Source organism: Grammomys surdaster, unplaced genomic scaffold (genome assembly GCF_004785775.1).
Source record: "Grammomys surdaster isolate TR1022 unplaced genomic scaffold, NIH_TR_1.0 211, whole genome shotgun sequence".
Classification (NCBI taxonomy): domain Eukaryota; kingdom Metazoa; phylum Chordata; class Mammalia; order Rodentia; family Muridae; genus Grammomys; species Grammomys surdaster.
Genome location: NW_021604656.1, coordinates 4,279,245 through 4,303,105, shown reverse-complemented (window position 1 = coordinate 4,303,105; position 23,861 = coordinate 4,279,245). Strand labels below are relative to the sequence as shown.

Below are 23,861 nucleotides of genomic sequence, written 5' to 3'. Positions count from 1 at the left end.
CTTCCGGCGCCCGCGTCACGTGACCGGGCGTCCCGCCTCTTGTCGTCCAGTCCCAGAGGTGCTGTTTGGAGTTACCTACAGGGACCCCAGGTTCAGTCGGTAACCCCGGCGCAGCGGAGCTTCTGTCGCAGCGGCAGTCGCGCGGGTGAGCAGCGCAGGGCCCTGCGGCGCGGTGGAGGGCGCTGTCCGCGTCCCCGCGCCGCGGCTCTGCAAGGGACGGAGCGCCCCGGGCCGAGGCACCAGGAGCCTGCGAGGTGCGAGGCCCTTGGGGTTGGGATCTGAGGCTTGGGCTCTGCCTGGGCCGCGCGGACCCTGCAGTGGGTGAGGCGGCCCCGGGAGCATGAGCGGGCAGCGCGTGGACGTCAAGGTGGTTATGCTGGGCAAGGAATACGTGGGCAAAACGAGCCTGGTGGAACGATACGTGCACGACCGCTTCTTGGTGGGGCCCTATCAGAACGTGAGTGTACCCCTACGGAACAGGCATGGGAGGAAGGGGCGCCGGCCGGCATTCGACTCTTATCTTTTCCCTGGTTGTAGACCATCGGGGCTGCTTTCGTGGCCAAGGTGATGTGCGTTGGAGATCGGACGGTGACTCTGGGTATTTGGGTAAGTCCCTTGAGAACAGAGTCTTGGGCAAACCTCTCCCCGAAATTTAATGTCTTGCCTCTTAAACCAGCCAACCGGAGCCTCATAGAGATCGTTTTCCCTTCCTCACCCATTTACTCATTTAAAAAAAGAGCGTGTGTGTGTGTGTGTGTGGAAGATGTGGGCCTAGTTTGTAGTCTTGTGAAGGAGCTCAGTTAACTCCTTTCACCTCTCAGGACACAGCAGGTTCCGAGCGCTACGAAGCCATGAGCAGAATCTATTACCGGGGTGCTAAAGCTGCAATTGTCTGTTATGGTAAGGGGTTGGACTCTGGCCTGTTCAAGTAAGGGTTGGGTTACAGGCCAGCATCAGAGGGATCCTTACTGTGTCTCCTGTCTCGCCCCTACCAAGACCTCACAGACAGCAGCAGCTTTGAGAGAGCCAAGTTCTGGGTTAAGGAGCTGCGCAGTTTAGAAGAGGTAGGTGACCAGACCTCACAAGATTATGGACAGAGACTGTATTGGTCTGTGGAGATAATCTGAGCCTTGTCTTCTGCTACAGGGCTGTCAAATCTACCTGTGTGGCACTAAGAGTGACCTGCTGGAGGAGGACAGGCGGCGCCGTCGTGTAGACTTCCATGATGTTCAGGATTATGCTGATAGTAGCTGTTTTTAAGTCTCTGAGGATGGGGGTTGGGGGCGGGTACTGTCTGCTTGAGTAGATTTCAAAGATGGGAGTGACACCCTTGGTTGCTTGCTTTCTGGCCTTCTTGAACCTGTGGGGTTGAGGAGACTGAACTGTTAGCTACATTTAGGTGTGCTCCCCAGGTATGAAGACTTAGTCACTTCTCTTTGCAGATATCAAAGCCCAGCTCTTTGAAACATCCAGCAAGACAGGACAGAGTGTGGGTGAGTGCTGTCTTGGGTCCTCTCAGCAGAAACAGGCAGGACAGTACAGTAGAGCAGAAAGGTTCAGAGGGCTGGACCACTGGGATACCCAGGGCTGCTGGCCTCAGACCCTCACTGATTCTTTGCTTGCCAGACGAGCTCTTCCAGAAAGTGGCAGAGGATTACGTCAGTGTGGCTGCTTTCCAGGTGATGACAGGTGTGTACTTCCTCATGGTCCCCAGCCCTCTTGGTGACCTATTTGACCCCCCAACATAATAGCGCTGAGCAGCCGCCTCTCTCTTTGACAGAGGACAAAGGTGTGGATTTGAGCCAGAAGGCAAACCCTTACTTCTACAGCTGTTGTCATCACTGAGTGACGACTCATCTGGCCCAGTCAAATTAGATGAATTCCCAGAGGGGCTGGACCCAACTCTTGTCTGGGCTGGTCAAGCGTCTGAGCTACTCCAGGTGCCTATCGCAGCAGAGGTGGCACCTGCCTGTGCTGGCCCATGGAACGGAGGCAGTATTGGGCTGACTGTGGGCATGAGGAGGGATAAGGGCTGATTTGAATCCCAGGCTTCTGTCCTGGCCAGAACTTCTGTCCAGACTATTTAAGTAGCTTCTGAACTGTAAATAAAATTGATGCATTTTCCTGCTGTGTGCACTGGGTGTCAAAACACCTAGTTGTTCCTGGGGCCAGTGTGGGCCTCACTTCTTTTATGAAGACTTCCCATCTGGAAACCAAGTAACAGTTTCCTAAGGTTATCACTGAAACCATGGAGAAACAATGGGCTCTGTTTCTTAGGACCTTTTTATCCGCACTGTGGATATCTGTGAACGTATTGTGGATATCTGTGAACGTAGAGCAAAGCCCAGGGCTTCTAACATACTAGGCAAAAACTGCACCACTGAATACTGCAGCTACTTTTCCCTTTGTGGGGGTGAAGACAGGCTGAAGCTGGAATGGAGAAGTACAAAGCTCAGGAGAAGATGAAGGAAAGCACCTCAGTTGTGCCCAGAGATGAAAGGCTCCGTCAGGTACACCAACCTCAAGACATGTTGGCTTGGCCAGCTCTACCTGTTGTGTCCTGTCTGGGCCTGTGCTCAGGGCTGTGACTCAGTCCTAAGCTTCCCAGAGAAACTCTGCAGTGTATGTAACGAGAGGCAACTCTTCTTTAACTCAAAAAGGTCTTATGCATCCCATTTAGTTGTTAACTTAGAGATACGACTTGAAGCTAGGACACCTTTACTCTCAGCACTCAGGAGGCAGAAGCAGCAGATCTACAGCCTGGTCTACAGAGTGAGTTCCAGGATAGCCAGGGCTACACAATGAAAACTACTGTGAAAAATAAAACAAACAGAAAAAAGGACTTGAAGATGAAATGGTGGCCTGTGCTTTTAACTCTAGCACCCTGGAGGCAGACGCAGGTAGGCTTCTGAGTTCCAGGCCACCAGAGCTACATAGTAGTAGCCCACCCCTAAAAAACTAATAAAAGCAGAACAAGAGAGATAAGGCCATTGTTAACTTGTTCAATATCAGAAACACTGAAAAGCTAGGTGCTTATGTAAAAAAGGGCTAATACTTCCTGTTTAAGCAAAAGGAAGTGTATTACGGCCCTTTCCAGTTATTGGTGTGAGGGTTGGGCTCAACTAGGGGTATGTTCCCCCTTTGCCTCTGCTTTCCCTCTTAAGCCCCAGTCTTCAAACTCGCCTTTGAACATTTCAGAATCACCAACCTGGTCCCATTGCTGCCATCCAAGCAACTGGGAAGCTGCAGCAGGAGGATGACTAGTTTGAGGTTGGCCTGAACTGCACAGTGAAACTTTGTTTCAAAAACAAAACCCAAAGTGTTGGTTTCATTTCTCTAAAATAATTCCTCAAAATACCCTGAGTGGTAAAGGAGTCCTGTGAAGCCACTGAAACTAACACCAGTCACCTGGGAGGAAGCCCTTGTCAGTCGCAGGCTCAGGTTGGCTCCTGCTCTTACCCTAACCAGTCAGCCCTCTCTCTTGTTAAGCTATGTTTCCGCAGAGACAATAAAAACACGGCAAGGGCCATAAGAGTAAAGTTAAACTTTACTTTACAGTAATTTTTTCTATATACAAAGAATTACAGTACATGTTTATAGGGACTCCTAGCACAGGGTTCCCCTTTTTCACTAGGTTCACTTCCAGCTGACAATGGTTGGGGTGAGAGAACACAGTGATGGACCTTCGTTGAACCCTTTTCCCCATTTAAAAAATATAGCTTTCTAGTCGGTTTTCTTAGCCAAGACCTAGAAAGCCGCTTTTTCCACGAGCTCCTAGATGCTGTACTCACCCAGCTTCCACACTCACATACACACAAGGCGGCACCACTATAACCTGGAGACCACCTGCTCTGCCCACCCTAGAAACACCAACGCTTCAGTTTCTGCTCTGCTCCCTGTCTGCCTCTGCCAAGCTGCATGCACTAAGCTCCCAGGAACAACTCCTGGGACCTCTCATAGACTGACGTTGTTAAAGTCAGAGGAAGGCCACTATAGGGGAAGAACCACAAGAGTTTAATGTGTTTTGCTCATACTGGTCAGGAAACCTCTCTTTTGAGGTTGCAGTTGTCTAATTAAAGTAAGCTCTTCCGACGTCCTTAAGCAACACTGCCCTTACTCTTCGTAAGCAACTGAGATGCTGCCATGAGAGGGGAAGAGGTAGAGAAGCAGAAGGTAATGGCAACCCCACATCCACAGTTCTTTACTGACCTTTCCTGGGCAGGACAGACAAAGGCTACGGTCAAGGTGATACTAGCCCTAAGAAACTCAGTGGCCATCATCTTGACATGGGCTCTCTTCCTCCTCTGGGCTGTACTGAAGCACTCCAGGGTTAGGTTGGCAGGCATTCCCGACTCTGCCTGCTTCCCTCCTCTCAGAGCTGAAAGGAACCTATAAATTATCTTCCCAACAGGAACCGGGGTTTCTCACATCACCGCTCCCTCAACCCTTGGCAGTGCTTATTTATACCACGAGATTAGCACCATCATTACATTGTTTTGTGTACAAAGCAATTATTTTTATTTCAATTTACACTATAGCAACTTCTGTACTGACCTCGGAAGTTCAACTGTGAGTGAGCTGGTAACAGCCAATCAAAGTTCCTGCAGTAGCTACCTAGGTCTAATAACTTGGGATAATTAACATGAATTGCTCAATTTTAACAGCAGTAAATTCCTGCTGCACTCTTGTCCTGTGATTGAGGAGGTGAGAACATTAGGCCTCTTCTCATCCAATGACAAACCCCAAGAGGATGACAATATCTCGACTTGGAGTGTGTGTGTGTGTGCCTGCACATTGAATTGAATGCTCTCCTGATTGCCCTGGATGGACAACCTAGACATCCTTCTTGTCAGTTCTGGAACAACACTGGTACATGACCTATAAGTCCAGCGTTAGTGAACTCACAGTGCAGGGCCACAAAAGCTCACTTCTGTACTTCAAGCCCAGACTGTAGTGTAGGGTAGAGGATAAGTACCAGAACTGTTTGTTTTGTTTTTTAAAAGCCTGACATAGTGACTTAAATAATCTCCAATTCAGTATTTTTAAGGAAACAGGCATCTAAAAATACTTTGGGGGATGGTGGTGGTGAATGAAGGGTCTCATCTATTAAAATGGGTTGGATCCAGCAGGAAGAAAAATTAAGTTTTGAATGTAAATTGCAACAATTCCCTTATAGTCCCTACAACTAACCAAAAGAAGTATTAGTTACCACCTATCAACATCCCTGCCTTGGGCTTGTCCCTGGAAACCACTTCCTGGGAGCTGTCTCATGGGCAGACTCTCTGGTCATCCAAAATTTAAGCACTCAGCCAAATGCCAATGCCAAAATACCACCCATTTCTCTGCTGCCAATTCACACCCTTGAAGAAAGGGTTATTACAGGCTTCAAGAGCAGTCCAGAAGGACTGCAAGGCTCTCCACCCAAGCACTGTGTTCTAGAGTACAGTGACCAATGCCCAGCCCTAGCACTATCCGCACGATGCTGTGAGTGGGGCTCCACTGTGTCTCTCACTGGCTCTAGCACAAGGACTGTTCTTCACCTGCCTCCTCCAATCCCTCCACTCCACAACAAGTACACAGCTCAGAAGTTTTCCCAGCAGGACTGGAAGGAAGGTTCCAACAAATGGTGGTGAATGGAAATATCAAAACAAAAGACAAGTGACCAATTGTGCCCCCACCTCACTCCTTCCTGTCCTGTGAGACACCTCTAGACAGCTGTCAAAGCCAATTACCTACTCAACCTATTGTAGAAAAGCTAGGTCAAGGCCAAACTTCTTCACTTAAAATTTTTACATAGCCTGTACCCCCCACCCCCCACTTCACAGTTTATTTCATGAAACAGAGCTACGGTAATCAAACACACAACATAGTGAAAGGAGACTCTGACAGTGCAGTGCAGATATCTTTTTCTGATCACAACTACAGATGACAGGAGAGCAAAGGGCACAGGACTGGCACAAAGCAAACCTACTCACACAACCTAAGAAATGAGGGAAGGAAGGAACGGGCCTACTAGCTGCAGTTATATACTTATATTCTCACACATGATAAATATGTAATATAGTGAACTTTAATGTCCTGGGTGAATTTCTTTAAAAATATTTTCTTCATGGTTTAAAATTTTTTAAAAAGAAAATAAGATGCTTTTTCTCTTCCTTTTCAACAAAGAGCTTTTCACTCTGACAATGTGGGAAGAGAGGATGAAAGGGGGAAGAACTAGGCAGGTGTATTCAGAGAGGAGATTCTGAGGTTTCAGGGAAGTGCAGGGATTAGGCCCCCAAACTCGGGACAGCCCTGCCCCAGCCTCATCCCTCTGCCTGAGTTCAAGGGTCTCAATTCCAGAGACAGACTTTGGGAAATAAAAGCAGATCCTACTTTTAATCTTTACATAAAGCGCCAATGCTTCTATACCCACTGTCCTTTCCTCTCGAGAAGACATGGAAGCTGACCAACAGGAACTTAGGGATGAGGAAACGGGGAAATACTCCTGTTGTAAAAGCTGTAACTGAGCCAGAAAGGCCAGGATATGCTGTCTGTTTGCTAAGGATGCTAAGTTGGCAAAGCTGACAGGCAAACAAACACATGATCTGAGAACAAAGGGCAGGCGGGTGTGGTACAACTAGCCAAACAGCAGTTCCTGTTGGCAGTCTGTGAGCTGGGGAAATGGTAGGGCAAGGTAGCACCAACAGATTCCCAGCCCTTGGGCCCCAGCTCAGGGCAGCAGTAACAGATAATCAGCAGTTACGAGGAGTCATTGCTTAGATTGGACATTGCTCCAAACACCATGTCTCTCCAGTCCTGGGGAAGGGTTTTGGCTTGCCACTGAGCTAAGTTACCAGGCACGGGCTCTCTGTAATAGAGAACACAGCCATTTGGAAGGAAGTGGAGAGGTTCCTCTCCCTTCAGGTAGGAGTTCTCTCCTCCTTTCAGGTAGGAGGGCACAAGACCAGGAAAGAATTTCCTTGGAATATGACACTCTTGTTGAAGGTGGTGTGTCTTGCTCGGAGCCTGCCAGAAATTCTCTATGTCCACTGCCCGAGACTGAAATCTGAAAGCACCTGAGTGTTTGAGAAAATGAGGATGGGGGTTTTTGTAAAAGGATTATTGGTAGAAAAGAAAGGTAAGCTTGCCAACTGTCCCTGTCCACTTCTGGGACACTACATTCTCAGAGAACATCTTCCTCTAACCAGATGCTCCTCCAAGGATAAATCTTCAGACTACAACAGAGACTATAGCAGCTACCCCAGCCAACAGCTCACCTTGGCCTTGATATAGCACCCTTCCATTTACAGAAGAGCTTTGCAGGCACACACATGCACATACATGCATGCATGTTCCAACCAGGAGATATATGTTCTATATAACCACACTCTGGGCCACAAAAAAAACAAAACAAAACAAAAAAAACAACCACCCCCCCAAACAAAAAAACAAAACAAAAAACCCCAAAAGAAAAGAAAACAAAACAAAAAACCACTTGAAAACAGAACTGAAAACCCATGGCCTACAAGTATTTTCTGTTGTTCCCTGATCAAAGGTCCTTGAAATCTACCTGGGGACCCAAGCAGTCAAGTTAGGCTCACTGGTATCAGGCTTTATGTAATTCTGTCTCACAAAAAAAATGACTAACCCTCTGCCTTTGCACATATCAATACTTAGGAACCTGCCAATGATGTGAATGAACACCAGGTTTCCCAGGTTCTCAATAGGACAACGGTCCGGCTGGGATAGCCTTGAGAGCCCTACACTTTCCAATTTGACCAGTGGAACTGAATTCCATGCTTGATTCCAGAGTGGACTTTTTATTTTAAGTTGACCATATGCAAAAGTTAGGGCAAAGAGACTCAAAGCTGTCTGTCTCTTTGACTGGGGCCCGACAACTTCCCATACACGGTTCACAAAACACAAGTCCCCACGGGCTAACGTCGTAAGAGTTCTGAGTGCTGAGATATAAGGAAAGAAGACCAGTGGAAGTGTTGGGAATATGTTTGTTTTTCAAGAAGGAAAAAGAAACGAAGATTTCCCTCCCCAAATGGTACCCTGGGGACAGCTTGTCTGGCTCTGTGACTGTATTATTTCTGTTCTGACTCTGCACATTTGCGACTAGAAGGAGCCTGGTTAAGAGCTTGAATTGCATTTTCTGGTTTGGGGTCTTGCCCTCTTCCAAGAGACCAGCAAGTTTGTGCCAAAGTTTGTGTGCCCCCAGTAGACCAGCAAGCCTGGGCTAGTGTTTGTCCAGCTACTATTGGCCAAAGCCCTGCCCCTGGTGAGGCTTTTCCCAGGCCCCAGGGACTTTGTTCTGTAGTTGTCAATTTCTTTTCTTCATTGGGGAGGGAAGCTGAGATCTTCCCAAGAGACCTGAAGGACTGTCCACTCTTGGCAGTGAGTCCTCTAGATAGCTGCTTCACCTGTTTAACCAGGCCTGGTGCTGGGCTGGGAGGTCCTGGGGTCTGCTCAGCTCCCACAGGAGTTCTTCCTGAGGCTTGAGTTGCTGATTCATATAAAAAAGACTTGGTAGAAGGCGGAGAAAGAAATCTTGCATGGGTGAGCGATTTAACAGATTGCCAAGGATGTTCTGAAGGAGCTGCTGATTTTCCAGCTGTCTGGAGGGAATCTGACATGCTTTTCTCCACAGCTCGTGGTATATGCCCCAGACCTTTGCTAGACGGCCATGAGCTTGACTCCAGGATTGGTGTCTTCTCATCAGCATGTGGTGTGACTTCCTGAGGAGAAGCAGCCCTCTCCTTCTGGCGAGGCGTTAGGTCTATGAGATCCATCACCACAGCAGCTCTGTGCTTTGACTGTGTGTTCTGGTCAACAGGCCTTAGTGCTTTCTCTTTAGCCACCAGAGACTGAACCACAGCTGATAGCACTTTCTCAGGAGGTGGAAGTCTCTGGGTCAAAGAGGCATGGGACTTGTCTGGGGGCCTGTCAGAAATCTGGGGTTTGGGACTGTTGGTGGTTAGCAGCCTGTCTGGTGATGAAAGTCTCAGGCCAGTGGGGGCTGGAGTTTTCTCCACTGCCTGGGACTTTGGGCTGGCAGCACCTATGGATTTATCCAGCCTTGAGTCAGTCATTCTCAGAGGTCTTTCCAGTGGCAGGGAGCTGATTGAAGGTGAGGAGCTTGGCCTGGTCACTGGAGAGGCTCTATCAGGTGGCTGAGGTCTTGGTCCTTCTTTAGCAGGTGGCCTATCCTGTAGTCTCTGGCTGGATACCAAGGACTGGGATTTGGTCCCTGACCCAGCAAGGTCTCTGATCCTATCTAAAAGGTGGGAACTAGAGTCAGTTCTCTCAGGTGGCCTTTCAGGGAGCAGTGTTCTCTGACAAGTCCCTGTTGGGGCTTTTTTGGAGAGTGGCAGCATCTGGGTGGCATCAGTAGGTGGTTGATCTGACTTCTTGGGCCCCTGAGTTGACATCTCTGATGACGGTTCTGTCTGCTGAGTGCTGGGGCTTGGAGGCAGCGTGGCTGTGGGAGGCACATACTCACGGATCTCCCCTGGTTCCAGAGGGTTGGGCCCACAGGGGTCATGTTCAGTACAAGACAGACGCCCATCCAGTTTGGAAATGAAAAGCATCCCTTCCCGATGTTGCTTGCAAAAGGAGCTGGGGCACATCTCACAGAAGGAGGCTGCTTCCTTCCCACAGACGTCACACTGGTGCCAAGGACACTCCCACTTCCCTGAAAACGAGAGTGAAGAAGAGCTCAGGGAAAATAGACGCATGTAAGACGAGCCACGGCTCTGAGACTGGTGCGCAGCAGTGGCCGCGCAGCCTCCTTCACACTGCCACCTTCCTCAGAGTTGGTGCCACTCACCTGCCGTTACTCCTTCCCCAGAATTTCAGCTTCCTCTTCTGCACAAAACAATATATAAAATAACAGCAAAGAATCAAGGTTGAGTAACTAAGTATCAACTAAATACAAGCAAGAGACTATTTCTAGCAAGAAGGGCTGTACAGTAGAAAACCAACCAAATAAACCCCAAAGTTCCTCTTAAGATGAAACAATAATCAACATTTCTACATTTGATTGCAAATTCTGTTTGTCCTAGAAGAGCTTTTAAGAAAAATTATTTCATTTATATGAGTACACTGTCACTATCTTCAGACACACCAGAAGAGGGCATCGGATCCCATTACAGATGGTTGTGAGCCACCGTGTGGTTGTTGGAAATTGAACTCAGAACCTCTGGAAGAACCGTCAGTGCTCTTAACCACTGAGCCATCTCTCCAGCCCCTTAGAAGAGCGTTTTAAATTTAGTTTGTCTTTGTGTTATTTGAGACTGGGTCTCGCTATGTAGCCCAGGGTTGTCTGCACCTACAGGTCTGAGTGTATTACCATACTCAGCTCTAGACAGCTTATAAATATTTAACTCAACGAGGAACACTGCAGCCTTTTAACATTCTTGCTTACGTTGTTTTAAACAGAAATAGAATAAATATATACAGATGCAAAAATAATAAGGGAAGCCGACTCACCTTTGCTGAATTTTTAGTCTTGAAACCAGTACAGAACTTTATCTGCATTGTCTATGTAGAAGGAGAGGAAAAACCTAGAACTAACCCAACCTTGCATCTAGTCCCCATGAATGTAAGCATGTAAGTGTTCCCATCTCCAAACGAATAGGCTAGACTTCACTGATGGGAGCCCATCAGAACCATGCCAGTCACATCCTGTGCCAGGAGACACTCTCAGGAAACCCCTAACTCTACTTCCTGGTTCTGACATTTCAATGCAATGGCCTTGCCCATGTTTTACTTGGCTTTCTGTTATATCACCACATGGGATTCTACAAACGGAAAAAAAACAAACTCATAAACACACTCCCCTGAATTATACTCTAAAGCTTGCAGTATATTTTAGGCCCAGGCATTAGTATAATGATTAATTAGCTCCCTCTAACAGAGCCACACACACATCTGTTGTTGGTCTTTTACAACAGCTGGCACATCCAAATAGCCAAAAATCCTAAGACCCAAGTCACCACCCAAAGGACATCAACTTCTCCCAACACAAACTCCTGGGTACCTCATCTGTCTGAGCAGCTTTGTCCTGTGTTAAACGGACACAGCTACTTCATTCACAGAGGAAAAGTCTGCACTGAAGGGAGGAGACCCTTGCAGGGTTGAGAGAAACTGATAGAGGCTGTCAACTCATCTTTCATTGACTTGAACATTGGAAGTCTCTAAGATGCCTCACTCTGTCTCTCTCTCAGTGTGGCTCTTTAAACTATCTTCAACAAGTCATCTCACAAAGCGTCACGTGAACTTCCCCAGAGACGGACATGCTTAACAACAGAAAACAAATCTTTATGGGTTGTTGGAAAAGTAAAATAATGTAAATGGAAATAAAAAAGTCTCTGTTTCCTTCCCTATATAATCTAGGATTTTAGGCCTTTGTTTTCACTTACTGCCAAATAAGAATATGGACCAGACTTTTCAACTGTGGGCATGTGCTAACAAATAGCATTTGCTTTCAGAGTGAAGCAAGTGGCATCAGATTCTGAAAATTCTGACAGAGAAGGAGTGCTCTGAATGAACTTTGGCACCAACCTGCAGGTCGCTTGGTCAGATTGAGACAGTCTGCATGGTAAACTTTCGGGCAGCCTGGCTTCTTGCAGGAGACGAGCTGACCAGCATCCCCACAGCTGAAGCACTCGTCCTCTCTCTCCTTGGTGACTTCACCCTGGCTCCTGCGCTTCCCGTGTGGCTTCCTCTTGAATTTCCTTGACTTTTCTTCTGTGACAATGGGTTGATTCTGGAGGTCAGATATTGATTAGTCAACACCCTGAGCTCAGGTATGTAACCTTAATTAGATTAACCATCCTATCACCCTCAGTCTTCCCACTGGAATGAGACAACACTGGAGAGATGGCTATAAAGATAAAGAGAAGAGGCAGGAAAACACAATAACATATCAGATGCCCATTCATGTTAGCAGTACTGGGGCTGAAGAGATGATTTGGCAGTTTAAAAGCACCTGCTGCTCTTTCCGAGGGCCCAGCTGGGATTTGGAGCACCCATAGAGCAGCTCACAATTGTCTGTAACTCCAATTACAGGAGATCCTTAGCCTCTGTTGTGGCGGGCATGCAAGTGTTGCACACATGAAAGCAAAAAACACATATACATGTAACAGAATAAAAACTTATATTAACTTCCTTGTGTTGTTCAAACTGACAGCTTCCGCCTTTGAGAAGGCTTTCATCTGGTTCTGTCTTTGTGACATTGCCCCTTCACTGTTTATTTTAGGGTTTCTTTGATCAAAAAAATTTCCTTTTGTTTTAGAGACAGGGTCTCTTTTAGGTAGTCCTGGCTACCCAGGTATTTGCTATAACTCATAGAGATCCTCCTGTCTCTCACTCACAAGTGCTAGGATTAAAGGTATGCATGACCATGCCTAGGTTTTTCCTTTTTTAAAAAAACGCCATCTACTAACTGTGTGCATGTGTCTGTGTATGGGCATAAGTGTACCATGGTGTGTGTATGGGCACAAGTGTACCATGGTGTATGTGTATGGGTGTGAAGGTCAAAGGATAACTTGAAAGACTGTTCCATCATGCTTGGTAGCAAGTACCCTCACATACTGAGACATACTGCTAGCTTCTATTATTTTGCTATTTTTGTTAGACAAGGTCTTATATACAACCCAGACTGGCCTTGAAATTGCAATTGATCCCGTCTCAAACTCTCCAGTGCTAGGATTACATAAATATGGTTCCACATCCATTTACTTAACATTTTTGTATAACAGTCTTTAAATTTGAATGAAACAATAGAAAAACACTTCTTTTCATTAATACAAAGACTATTATTAAAGGCCACCTGTTGTGTAACCTTTTTCTGGTGTTTATATAACTAGAGATTTCTGTGTGTACATGTATGGTTATTAGTTTATTCAAAGAAACCTTCATTAAACATTTCATTAGGGAAACAGAAGATTTTGTCATACTTTTTGTTTTCAACAAGACATCTTTAGGTCAATTAGATTAATGTCTATAACTTTCCATAAGGCGTTTGTCTAGCCAGCAATAAGGTTTACTCATAAACCCCTACTACTTGGGCTAGAGAGATGGCTCAGTAGTTAAGAGCACTGGCTGCTCTTCCAGAGGTCCTGAGTTCAAATCCCAGCAACCACATGGTGGCTCACAAACATCTGTATGGGATCTGATGCCCTTTTCTGGTGTGTCTGAAGACAGGGACAGTGTACTCATATACATACATAAATATTGAGAGAGAGAGAGAGAGAGAGAGAGAGAGAGAGAGAGAGAGAGAGAACCCCTACTACTCTGATGGGATACAATGATCTCAAGTTCTAAACCCAAGCAGGTCTGAGAGTGAATACCTGTAATCCCAGCATAGAAGGGGCAGGAACAGGAGGGTAGACTCATGTTCAAGAAAAGAAAAAAGGACAAGCACATCCCTGGGGGTCTAACTAGCTGACTGGAAGGTGTAAGTAAGTGAGCTGAGACCAGGAAAAAGTAACCTACTATTTTATTTTACATCCTGAACACCCCCCCCCCAATAGAAGAGTACTATTGAGTCAAACTGTACAAACACTGCAGCAATACCAACTAGATCATGAGATACTCAGTAAACTATTAGAGGCACTGTTGATAATCAATTCCATTATCTCAAAGAAATAGCCTCGTACAATGAAGACACATCCCTAGTACCGTACCTACCAATGATACAGGGAAGACATACCATTGCCCCTAATATAAAAGTTTAGAAAGTTGTACCTTTGGCCTTACACCCAAGAAGCCACTGCAGTTCGGGGCTCCACATTTACAGACAGTTTTTCCATTCCCAAGACATTCTAGGTTGTAATTGAAGGTAAGTTCAGTGCCTGCATAAGAGACCACAAAAATATTAACATATGTGGTTATATTATTTCTTAGTTATAAGTGACACAGAATATTTTTATTTGAATTTCTGGCATTTGTTTGAAACAGGGTCTCTCTATGTAGTCCTGGCGATCCTGAAACTCACTCTGTAGACGAGGCTGATCTCAGAGATCTTCCTGCTACTGACTCTGGAGTATGTTCAGATTAAAGTGTACACCATCATACCCGGACAAAAATAAAAAAACAGTTTTTTTTTTGGTTTTTTTCGAGACAGGGTTTCTCTGTGTAGCCCTCACTGTCCTGGAACTCACTCTGTAGACCAGGCTGGCCTTGAATTCAGAAATCCACCTGCCTCTGCCTCCCAAGTGCTGGGATTAAAGGCGTGCGCCACTACCGCCAAGCAAGAATAATTCTAAAAGAACAAAAATGTAACTCTATATTAATAGTTAACAGAAATTTAAGCAGCTTAATATTTGAAATAGCCCTTACTATTAAAGTACTGCTTCTTTTATTTTTCATCTGTTTTTCAATTATTTAAATTCAAAATAAAACAATTCACTAACAGAAAATAAAGGTACAACTGGATGGTAAGGTACTGGCACACACCTGTAATCCGAACACTCAACAGAGTGAGACCATATCTTAAGACAACAAAACAAAGCATGTTTGAAGAGATGCTTCACTGGTTACGGCAGGTGTCATTTAAGTCCAAGGACCTGAGTCAGCATCATAAGAATCCACATGAAAGCTGACTGAGAATCCCGGGAAGGGCTGGAGAGATGGCTCAGTGGTTAAGACCACTGGCTGCTCTTCCATAGGTCTTGAACTCAATTCCCAGCAACCACATGGTGGCTCACAACCATCTGTAATGGGATCTGATGACCCTCTCTGGTGTGTCTGAGGAGAACCACAATGGACTCACATATGTAAAATAAATAAATCTTAAAAAACAAAACAAAACAAAAACCCTGGAAGCCTGAGGGCCAGCATGCTTAGTGTCAGCAACAGAAAAACGGACAAAGAAATTCTCAGAACAAGTTAAAGGCACCAGCTGATCTGCTGATCTTCTGATCTGCACATGCTCACTGTGGCATGTGTGTGCCCCATCTGCCTCTATCAGTGTGCCACACAAGCCATCTGAAGAACACCTGCCGGTTATGCGTACCAGGGAATGTACCTTATCTGGAAGGATTCAAGGAAAGAGGCATTTTACTGCAACTCAAGTGAGTAAGACAACAGATTGGTGTTACATGTCAGTTATGACATAATCTGACTAGGTGACCTGAACTTGAGGTGGCTTCATACATTCATAGACGGTGTCATGTGTAGACCAGGCATGCCTCAAACCAACAGTACAGCTGAGGAACTCCGAGTGTCTGACGTCATATATCCCATTTTATAAATGGGGAAATAATAAATCAACTGACAGAATACAACACAATACCCACAGCAGGAAGTAACACTTAAAGATCACTCTCAAGACAAGGGCACTGACCTAGTATGTGAGAAACCATGGGTTTATCCCTAGGAAAGTCTTTCCAAAACAAACAAACAGACTGACACTCTATTTTTTATTTAAAAATTTAAAACATTGTGTGTCCACGTCTTTAATCCCAACACTGGAGGACACACATCACAGAATCTCCAAGTCCAAGGGTACCTGGTCTACATAGTAAGTTTCAAGCTAGCCAGCACTAACTATACAGTGAGATCTTGTTTTAAATCAAAACACTAACCGACTAACCAAAATACAACAGGGCTGGAGAGACTGTGGTTAAAAGTATTTACTGCTCTTTCAGAGGACCTGAGTTCAGTTCCCAGCACCAATATCTAGCAGACCATATACCTTATTGAGCAGTTCTAACGCTGGTGTGCCCATTGGCAGGCACGAACATTCACAAACTCATACACACATATGCACAAATTTAAAAGAAAATCTTAAAAACAACAGTACAACAACAAACTGTCAAAGCTAGTCTTCAATCATGCCCCTAGCAAAATTTAATTTGAAAAATCATGTACTTTCTGTACCTTTAAAAACTATGACACAAGTGACCATAGAGTGATTATTCAAACATTAGGCCCAATTAAATACCCACTGCCATATACCTTACGTTGTTTCCCGGTTGTTGTTATACAATAAAAACGGGATAGAATACTATCACACTACTGCTCACTCATATCAAGCTCACTCACAATTTAGCATCTCAGGTTAAACCTCTAATTCCTGCCTTCTTACAGAAAATGACCATGATAGAGCCGAGTAGTGTCAAAACCACCAGATCTTAGTGGGTTTATAAAGTAACCTGGAGGCTGGGGAGAAGTTCAGTGGTAAACACTTCTTTAGCATACACAAAGGCCTCCTCAGGTTGATTCCCAATGCCATGACTTGAGTCTATCATTCCTTTAAGATATGGAGATGGGGGGCTGGAGATAGCGGTTAAGAGCAGTGGCTGCTCTTCCACAGTCTGAGTTCAATTCCTAGCTCACAACTGTCTAAAACTCTAGGTCCAGGGAATCTGACAACAATACATATAAAATAAAGCTAAATAAATAACTTAAGGACAAAAGAGCAGAATTGGGGGAAAAAATGTCTTCTCAAGAAAAAGAAAAGGTAGCTGGCCATGCCTTTAATCCTAGCACTTGAGAGGCAGAGGCAGGCGGATTTCTGAGTTCGAGGCCAGCCTGGTCTACAGAGTGAGTTCCAGGACAGCCGGGACTACACAGAGAAACCCTGTCTCGAAAAACCAAAAAAAAGAAAAAGAAACTAGTCACAAAAGGACTATTTATGTGAAGTTCCTTCAAAGCCAGGCACAGTGGCTCATGCTTTAATTCCAGCAGAGGCAGGTGGAGTTCACAGATAGTCTGGTTTATACAATGAGAAAGACAAAAACCCAAACTGGGGCTGGAGAGATAGCTCAGTAGTTAACAGCACTGGCTCCTCTTTCACAGGACTGGGGTTTAAATCCTAGTACCCAAAGGCAGCTCACAACGGCCTGTAATTCCAGTTCCAGGAGATCTGACACCCTCACACAGACATATATGCAGGCAAAACACCAATGTACATCAAATAAACATGTCCATGTACCACATGCAAAGTCTCTTTCTCTTTTTCCTTTTTTTCAAGACAGGGTTTCTCTGTGTAGCTCTGGCTGTCCTGGAACTCATTCTGTAGACCTGGCTGACCTTGAACTCACAGAGATCTGCCTGCCTCTGGCTCCTGAGTGCTGAGATTAAAGGTGTGCACCAATACACCAACAACACCTGGAAAGACTTTATGTGTCTATGTATCTTTAGGAACTAGGAGATTTTCTGATTTTCTTTCTGAGTAAATGACCAAAGATATTTTGATGGTAAATGAAGAACTTTAAGTCCAGGTCTTAGCTTCAACATCTTTAAATGATTCTTACCTGCTTTAATGTCACTCAAAGCAAAAAGACCAACACGGGTATCTCCGTTCACAGACCACTTCTGTGTCTCACAGTTAGGCTGGCAGCAGTGATTCATGAACCGAGCGTAGTTTCCTTTAGGACCAGCATCAATAATTCGATCCTAGAATTTTCAAGAAAAGCTACTTGTCAGGTTTCCTGAGACCTCTGCTATATAAAAATTAGACTATTCTCTCTCATAAGTTGAAGAGGATGCTTTTAAAATCAAATTTTCTCAGACCAGTGGTTCTATATATAACACCCATGGAGCAGTAAATATCAGCACCAATTTCATTTGGAAGGCCACGTTTCAGATATACTCAAGAGGAGACTAAACTAGATCTAACAATGTGCTGACAACAAGCTGACCTAGGGACTCTAATGCACACTCAAGTTTATAAACCATGGCTCCAGAGAGCAACAGCTTATTCCATCATCTAATTAAAAAGTTTTCAGATCAAGGGCACATTAAATATCATCTAATCAAGTTTAAATACTTGTACTAACTCTCTACCCCAAACTATCATCAGAATGTCTGGCACTAAGGACTCATAATCTCAAGAGTACAACTTAAGAAATATTTACAAGGTAACTGCCAGGAGAGAGGTATTAGTCTAGGCATGATGGGGCACAAGGTACTATCAGTTTTTGAGACTACTAAGGCAGGACAATGGCAACTTCCAGGGCAGCTGAGGTAACTTAATAAAGTTCTCATTTAAATTCTCTATAATAACCTAGAGTAACTAACATGTAATGACAAAGCGTAAAACAATCAAACGAAGTGAGAGAATATAAATAAAGTAAAATAGGCTGAAGAAGTATTTCAGTTGTACAATATTTGACTAGTGGGTACAAATTACTAGGTTCAATTTTCACATAGAGAAGGGAGAACTTCAAGATTATTGTGTACATTTTTTTTTTACTGGAATCTAATATTCAAGCACAAAGAAGAACATACATAAAAACAGGGACATTAGAAAACTTCTTCCAAAATATAACTCCAATGATCACTAAAATAGAACATTAAAAAAACTAACAACACTGAAATAATGACTTGATTTCTTGATTTTTTTTCAATTTACAGCACGGTTCTCAAAAATCATCAAAATCCACAGATATTTAATTACATCATAACAGTAGCAAAATTAGAGTCATGAAATAGTAATGAAAATTATTTTATGGTTGCGGGTTAACACAACATGAGAAACTATATTAAAAGGTTGCAGAATAAAGACGGTTGAGAAACAGTGCTATACCTGATCCCAATAACACACTAATATTAACAAATTAGTCCTCCAGTGTGTAAAATAAAAGGAGAAAGAACTGTTAACTCTTGTGGCCTCTTCATATACTTTTATGGCATAAAAATCCTATCTTATATTAGATCACTCACAAAGAGTACTAAAAACAGCTTTATTGTCTTTTTGTTATGGGTAAAAAAACAATCTCCAGAATCAAACTGAAGAAAATTCCCAGGGATACAGACAAACAGTTGAACTGAGGTCTGGAACAAATACATATTCAAACCAAAAAGAACCCGCATTACTTACTTTATCTAGCGTGAGCATATAGAAGTTCGTGATGTCATGCTCCTGTGCGTATCGGATCCGGGCTCTGCATTCTTCTTCATCTATTAGCTCACCCACATACTCATTCACAAATTCACCCTAGAATTAGAAGTTGCTCATAACTTAATGATAAAAGTATACTGGAGTTTACATGCACAACTTTTATTTTAAAAAGTAATAAATACGGTTAATTCTCTCAAAGCAGATTATGTCCATTTTATTATTTATGCTGCCTTGTTTTTGTTTTTCGAGACAGGGTTTCTCTGTGTAGCCCTGGCTGTCCTGGAACTCACTCTGTAGACCAAGCTAGCCTTGAACTCAGAAATCTGCCTGCCTCTGCCTCCCAAGTACTGAGGTTAAAGGCGTGCGCCATCACCACCCAGCTATTTATGCTGCCTTAATCACTGGATGAAGTAGATCACCTCCTTAGTCCCGACAGCAGAAAGCCCCAGGCTGCAAGCACAAGCTCCACCAGAACTGAGACTGCGGAGTAACAATAAAGAAACGAGTCAGCGCTGCCCCTGACTAAAGCCTGGAAGCCAGCTTCTCAGCTCTCCCGTGTTCTCGGGGCTCCCCTGCTTACTCTCCTTCTACAGTCCACACACTCTTCAGCATGTGGACAGTACAACTGTACTGGCTTTCACAATTAATGCAAGACTTTCATCTTAATCTTGGCTGCAAACAAGATAAGTACTTGGTAAATAACTAAACAAACTAGGCTATAGTCATTGTGTTTCCAAGAAACCTCAACAAAATTTTTTTAGAAAAAGATTTTACTAAACTGTCAAATAAGACTTATTTTTCAACCATGATGTACAATATTATTTGTTTAAAACTTGAGCAACCTGCAAACTCCCCTTGGAAAAGCCTACAGCTACATTCCTGGGCGTGTCTTATTTCCTTCCTAAACAAGGTTCTCAAAGTTCTAGTGCTTAAAAGACTAAATGAGGAAGGAGGTGGTAGAAGCCCTCCACCTTTCATACTGAAGACTTCCTACATTTTTCCTGGGAAAGCTCAACACTGCATGTCACACTTAATAAACCCAGGGTGTTTTCTCTCCACTAAAATATCAAGACTATAAGTCTTTCCTCATCTTCACTACTGGCTAAAGAATTCCCACAAAAGAGTAAATAATCTCGCACCAGCTCTATGACTTCGTCTGTCCTTTTCTGTGGCGAGTATGATCCGTGTACATACTTGTGATGACAAGACTGTCCGTCCGTTCTTTTTTTTTTTTTTTTTTGTTTTTTTTGTTTTTTCAAGACAGGGTTTCTCTGTGTGTAGTCCTGGCTGTCCTGGAACTCACTCTGTAGACCAGGCTAGCCTCGAACTCTCGAACTCAGAGATCCGCCTGCCTCTGCCTCCCAAGTGCTGGGATTAAAGGCGTGCGCCACCACCGCCCGGCCTGTCCGTCCGTTCTTAAGCCTCTAAACTGCAGTGCTCACAAGACTGACCCCCTTACCATCTGTCTTCTACATGACATTTCTCAAAGCATCTCAAGATGAACCAGTTTTATCATGCAGTTAAAAAAGAAAATCTTGTAAGGTTTTGTTTACCTTTTTAATATCTGTTTTTGTCCGGAGACCCCAGCCCCTTTGTAATGTACGAAAAATTTCAACATCTGGATACTGGCGTTTGCTGAAGCACTGGTTCTGACAGCGTCCTCCAGCAGGACACACTGTAGGATGGCACTCATAGAGGAGCATCCGGTTGATGCACTCTGAGTCTATCCCACAGGGGTTCTCGTCAGTAGCTTTACAGTTGCAACGGGGAATTTCTGACAAATCTGCAGTGAAGATCTGCACCCTGCCAATAGGACGGTTCACCTGAAGAGGCACATCGGACCGTGTAAGATACATCAACAGAAAATAATTCAGGATGCTTAACAGGCAAATACCACTCCCTTAAGTTATATAACACATTTTACACGATTTGAAGAAATCAAGACTCAGATAGTTAGTGTAATAATAATGCTACAGTTGATTCATGAATTGTAAATTTCAAGCCAGGTGTGCTGGTATATGCCTTTAAACCCAGCTAATGGAAAAACTAAGAAAATGACAAGTTAAAGGCAAGCTCAGACAATTGAGACCCCAATTTCCAAATTTAAAAGGGTGGGAGACTGTAATTTAGTTGTACAATTCTTGACTACAAACTCTAGTACTAGGGAACAAATCAATTTCAAAGTTGGTAGGCCAAAGGAATTTTGACCCAGGGTCTGATATGGGCAATGCTATATAAGCTAGCATATACAAATAACCACTTTGGAGGTGGGTAGGAAATCAATGACTTCAGTGACATAGTTCAGTAGGTAAGGAACTTACTGCCAGGTCTGAAAAGGAGAGGACTGACTACCATAATTATGTTGGCCATGCCAATCAAGTACTTTTTCTTCTTTTATGCTCTCAACTCTTAAAGCAACTTTGTTTACAGTTTTAATTTTTATTATGAGCCAAGAAAGAAGGGAGCTGTACCGTGTAGTATACTCTAACACACAGCCTCCAAGACGTGCCTCTTACCTTTATGTGTTTGTAAGGCGGTGGCTTCTTGTCATTCTTCCGATCTTCCTGCAGCTGTCTTAGTTCTTTTTGGGCTTTTAGCTCTTCAAATCTTGCTGCAGCTTCCTGAAGAGCTGAGATACCAAAATAAAATCAGTTAAACAAATATATAATACAGACTACCATTATCAGAGAAAAATGAAACCTCTTTGCTTCCAGAAGTGCAATTTCCTAGGTGTCATAGAGAATGTGCAAACTACACTCTGGTAACTTCTTCCACGACTACTCTCTTGATTGCCTGGTCTACTCTCCTAATACTCACTCTGTAAATATCACTATGGGGTCTAACAACAAGCAGATCTTTATACCTAAATTCACATCACCCTGTCAAAATCCTTAAAAGATTGCAGTGTTTGAAAAAAAAAAAAATCAAAAAACCTTAAGACTAATTTTTCTCAACTTAAACATTCAATTTGTTGTTCTTCATCTAGAATAAACTGACAATTCTAATTTTCTCTCTTTTCTTTTCTGTCGCTTTTCTCTATGCTGTTCTTCTTTAAAGAAATTCTCTCCTCCCACCCTTAATGAATCTCTCGTGATTACAACACACATCTTGCCTTGCTTTCCTATTACTCAGAACCACACGAGCCATCTAGCTCACTCATGTTTCCAGACACAGGCTCTCATAAGCTACACTGAAAGACAGAGACTTGAGCAGCCTCAGACAGGCCTTTCCTAACTCACTTTCCTCTTGTAGCTTCAATGTCAGCCAGTTTTGCACCGGCGAAGATGGTGGTGTTGTAGTCACTGACTGTCCCGGATGACAAGACTCAACATTCAAGCTCCTATAATTATCAGTACCAATCTTCAGGTTTCCCCAGAGACACCAAACAGCAGTTCCAAATAGGAACTAAGAACATGGGTTAAACAGAACATGTGCTAAACTAATGTGCTGCTCTAAGCTAATGAGTATTACTCTACAGTCACCTCACTAGTAAGCATCAGTTCTTTAAGATCATTTCTCCTCAACTTGTAAACAAATTCTTAAGCTTTGATATCCATTTAACAAGAAATACATTGCTTTTGAAAGGACAACTGTAGGAAGAAGGTATTTTTTTAATGAGGGAACACCAAGTACCTCACAGTTTTACTTTACCCAGTATTCAAAGAACCTTTTTGCCATTATAACTTAAGAGAAAGGCTCCAAGTTGTGTTACCTGACTGCTAAACAGTAAAGCTAATACCAGGGGACATATCTTATCCTCAGTAGACCTTATTGTCTTCAATGCTAGACCAGTTTATATTTCTCTGCAATTTTATTTTCTTTTACAACTTTTGTTTTTAAAAAATCCACAAAAATAAAAAAAGAAAGAAAAAGAAAAGAAACATAAAGGAGCTCCATGTCCTTGCACAAGAAAATTGAAACGAGTTACACAGCTCAATTACTTGATGAGACAAGATGCTCAGTCAACAAAATAGCAAAGACCAAAGGAAACCCTTCTCATGGTACTGTTAGAGTTAACATTGAGATGGTAGGATTACAGAGTAATTTCTCCACAAAAGCAATAGCACTAGCAAATATGATGCTGCCAGGTCAGAACCCTGATGACACAGCACTACAAGAATTCTATTTTATTTACTTTTTTTGAGACAAGGTCTCTCTAAAGACTCGATAGGTACACCATGCTGGCCTTGAACTCAAAGAGTGTGCTTCTGCCTCCAGAGTGCTGGGATTACGTTGAGTGTTACCACACCCGACCTTAATTAATTTTAGGAGGCAGGCTCTTGCTACACAACAGCAGGAGCTGGCTTCCAATTGTGATCCTCCCACTTCATGCTCCTAACACCTGGAATTACAAGTGTGTATTAGCATAGACACATAAACTGGGAATCAATCCTTGTATCACTAAACTACATCTGACGCCTGGTTTCTTCTTCCTTTGCGACAGAGTCTCACTTTATAGCAAAATCAGCATGGAGCTCACGATGCAATCCAGGGTAGCCTTGCCCCGCAATTCTATTGCTGCAGGCTTGAGTGCTGAGATTACAAGCAGGCACCACAATACTTTAGCCATCCTGGGCCATTGTATGCACTTGAACACAGAGCAGACACTCAGCTTTAGAAGTCTCTGCTTGCCTGAGGAATAGTAAGGGTAAAGTTACCTTTTTTATATGTTCCATCAACTCCTTTCCCCATCTTATCCTTGCTGCTCACATCCCCTTCCATGTAAGGGAAGACTCGAGCCTGATGAGTCCATAGATAGTCATTGGACCCAAAGAAGAGAACAGGGAATTCTCCAACATCATGCCTCATTTTATCAATGTTAGAGGGAACAGCTCGAGGATGGCAGATCTCAGCTGGCCACCACCTGGAAAAGGTACAAGTAAGAGAAGAAAACTCTACAGGGATGCAAAACACACTAGGAAAATATTCTACTTGACACGGGGTGTGTGGGGTCAGGAGTGGGGAAGGTATGAATGTATGTATGTATGTATGTATGTATGTATGTATGTATGTATGTATG

The 23,861-nt window shown here is 43.8% G+C and overlaps 2 protein-coding genes across 11 annotated transcripts in view; one reads left to right on the top strand and one right to left on the bottom strand.

Annotated features, from left to right (window-relative positions):
* The first annotated feature begins 14 nt into the window (after positions 1–14).
* On the top strand, positions 15–2,136 carry Rab24 (RAB24, member RAS oncogene family). The gene is made up of 8 exons (XM_028772046.1): positions 15–457; positions 538–606; positions 822–900; positions 997–1,064; positions 1,147–1,246; positions 1,443–1,493; positions 1,627–1,689; positions 1,781–2,136. Exons 1-8 carry the CDS (start codon positions 341–343, stop codon positions 1,843–1,845), a joined length of 612 nt encoding a protein of 203 aa, XP_028627879.1. The 5' UTR covers positions 15–340; the 3' UTR covers positions 1,846–2,136.
* Positions 2,137–3,527: 1,391 nt separating this feature from the next.
* Positions 3,528–23,861, bottom strand: part of Nsd1 (nuclear receptor binding SET domain protein 1) — a 117,885-nt gene continuing 97,551 nt past the window's right edge. For 9 of the 10 annotated variants that reach the window (XM_028772039.1, XM_028772036.1, XM_028772034.1 and 6 more), the window contains 8 exons: positions 23,500–23,705; positions 21,358–21,470; positions 20,395–20,664; positions 18,821–18,937; positions 17,253–17,394; positions 13,738–13,844; positions 11,551–11,755; positions 3,528–9,679 (listed from right to left, as the gene is read on the bottom strand). In XM_028772039.1, the coding sequence (XP_028627872.1) occupies positions 8,073–9,679; positions 11,551–11,755; positions 13,738–13,844; positions 17,253–17,394; positions 18,821–18,937; positions 20,395–20,664; positions 21,358–21,470; positions 23,500–23,705 (2,767 nt within the window). In that variant the 3' untranslated portion in view covers positions 3,528–8,072. Of the gene's footprint in view, positions 9,680–9,814; positions 9,853–11,550; positions 11,756–13,737; positions 13,845–17,252; positions 17,395–18,820; positions 18,938–20,394; positions 20,665–21,357; positions 21,471–23,499; positions 23,706–23,861 lie in introns of all 10 variants that reach the window. The other variant, XM_028772045.1, reaches the window with a different exon arrangement.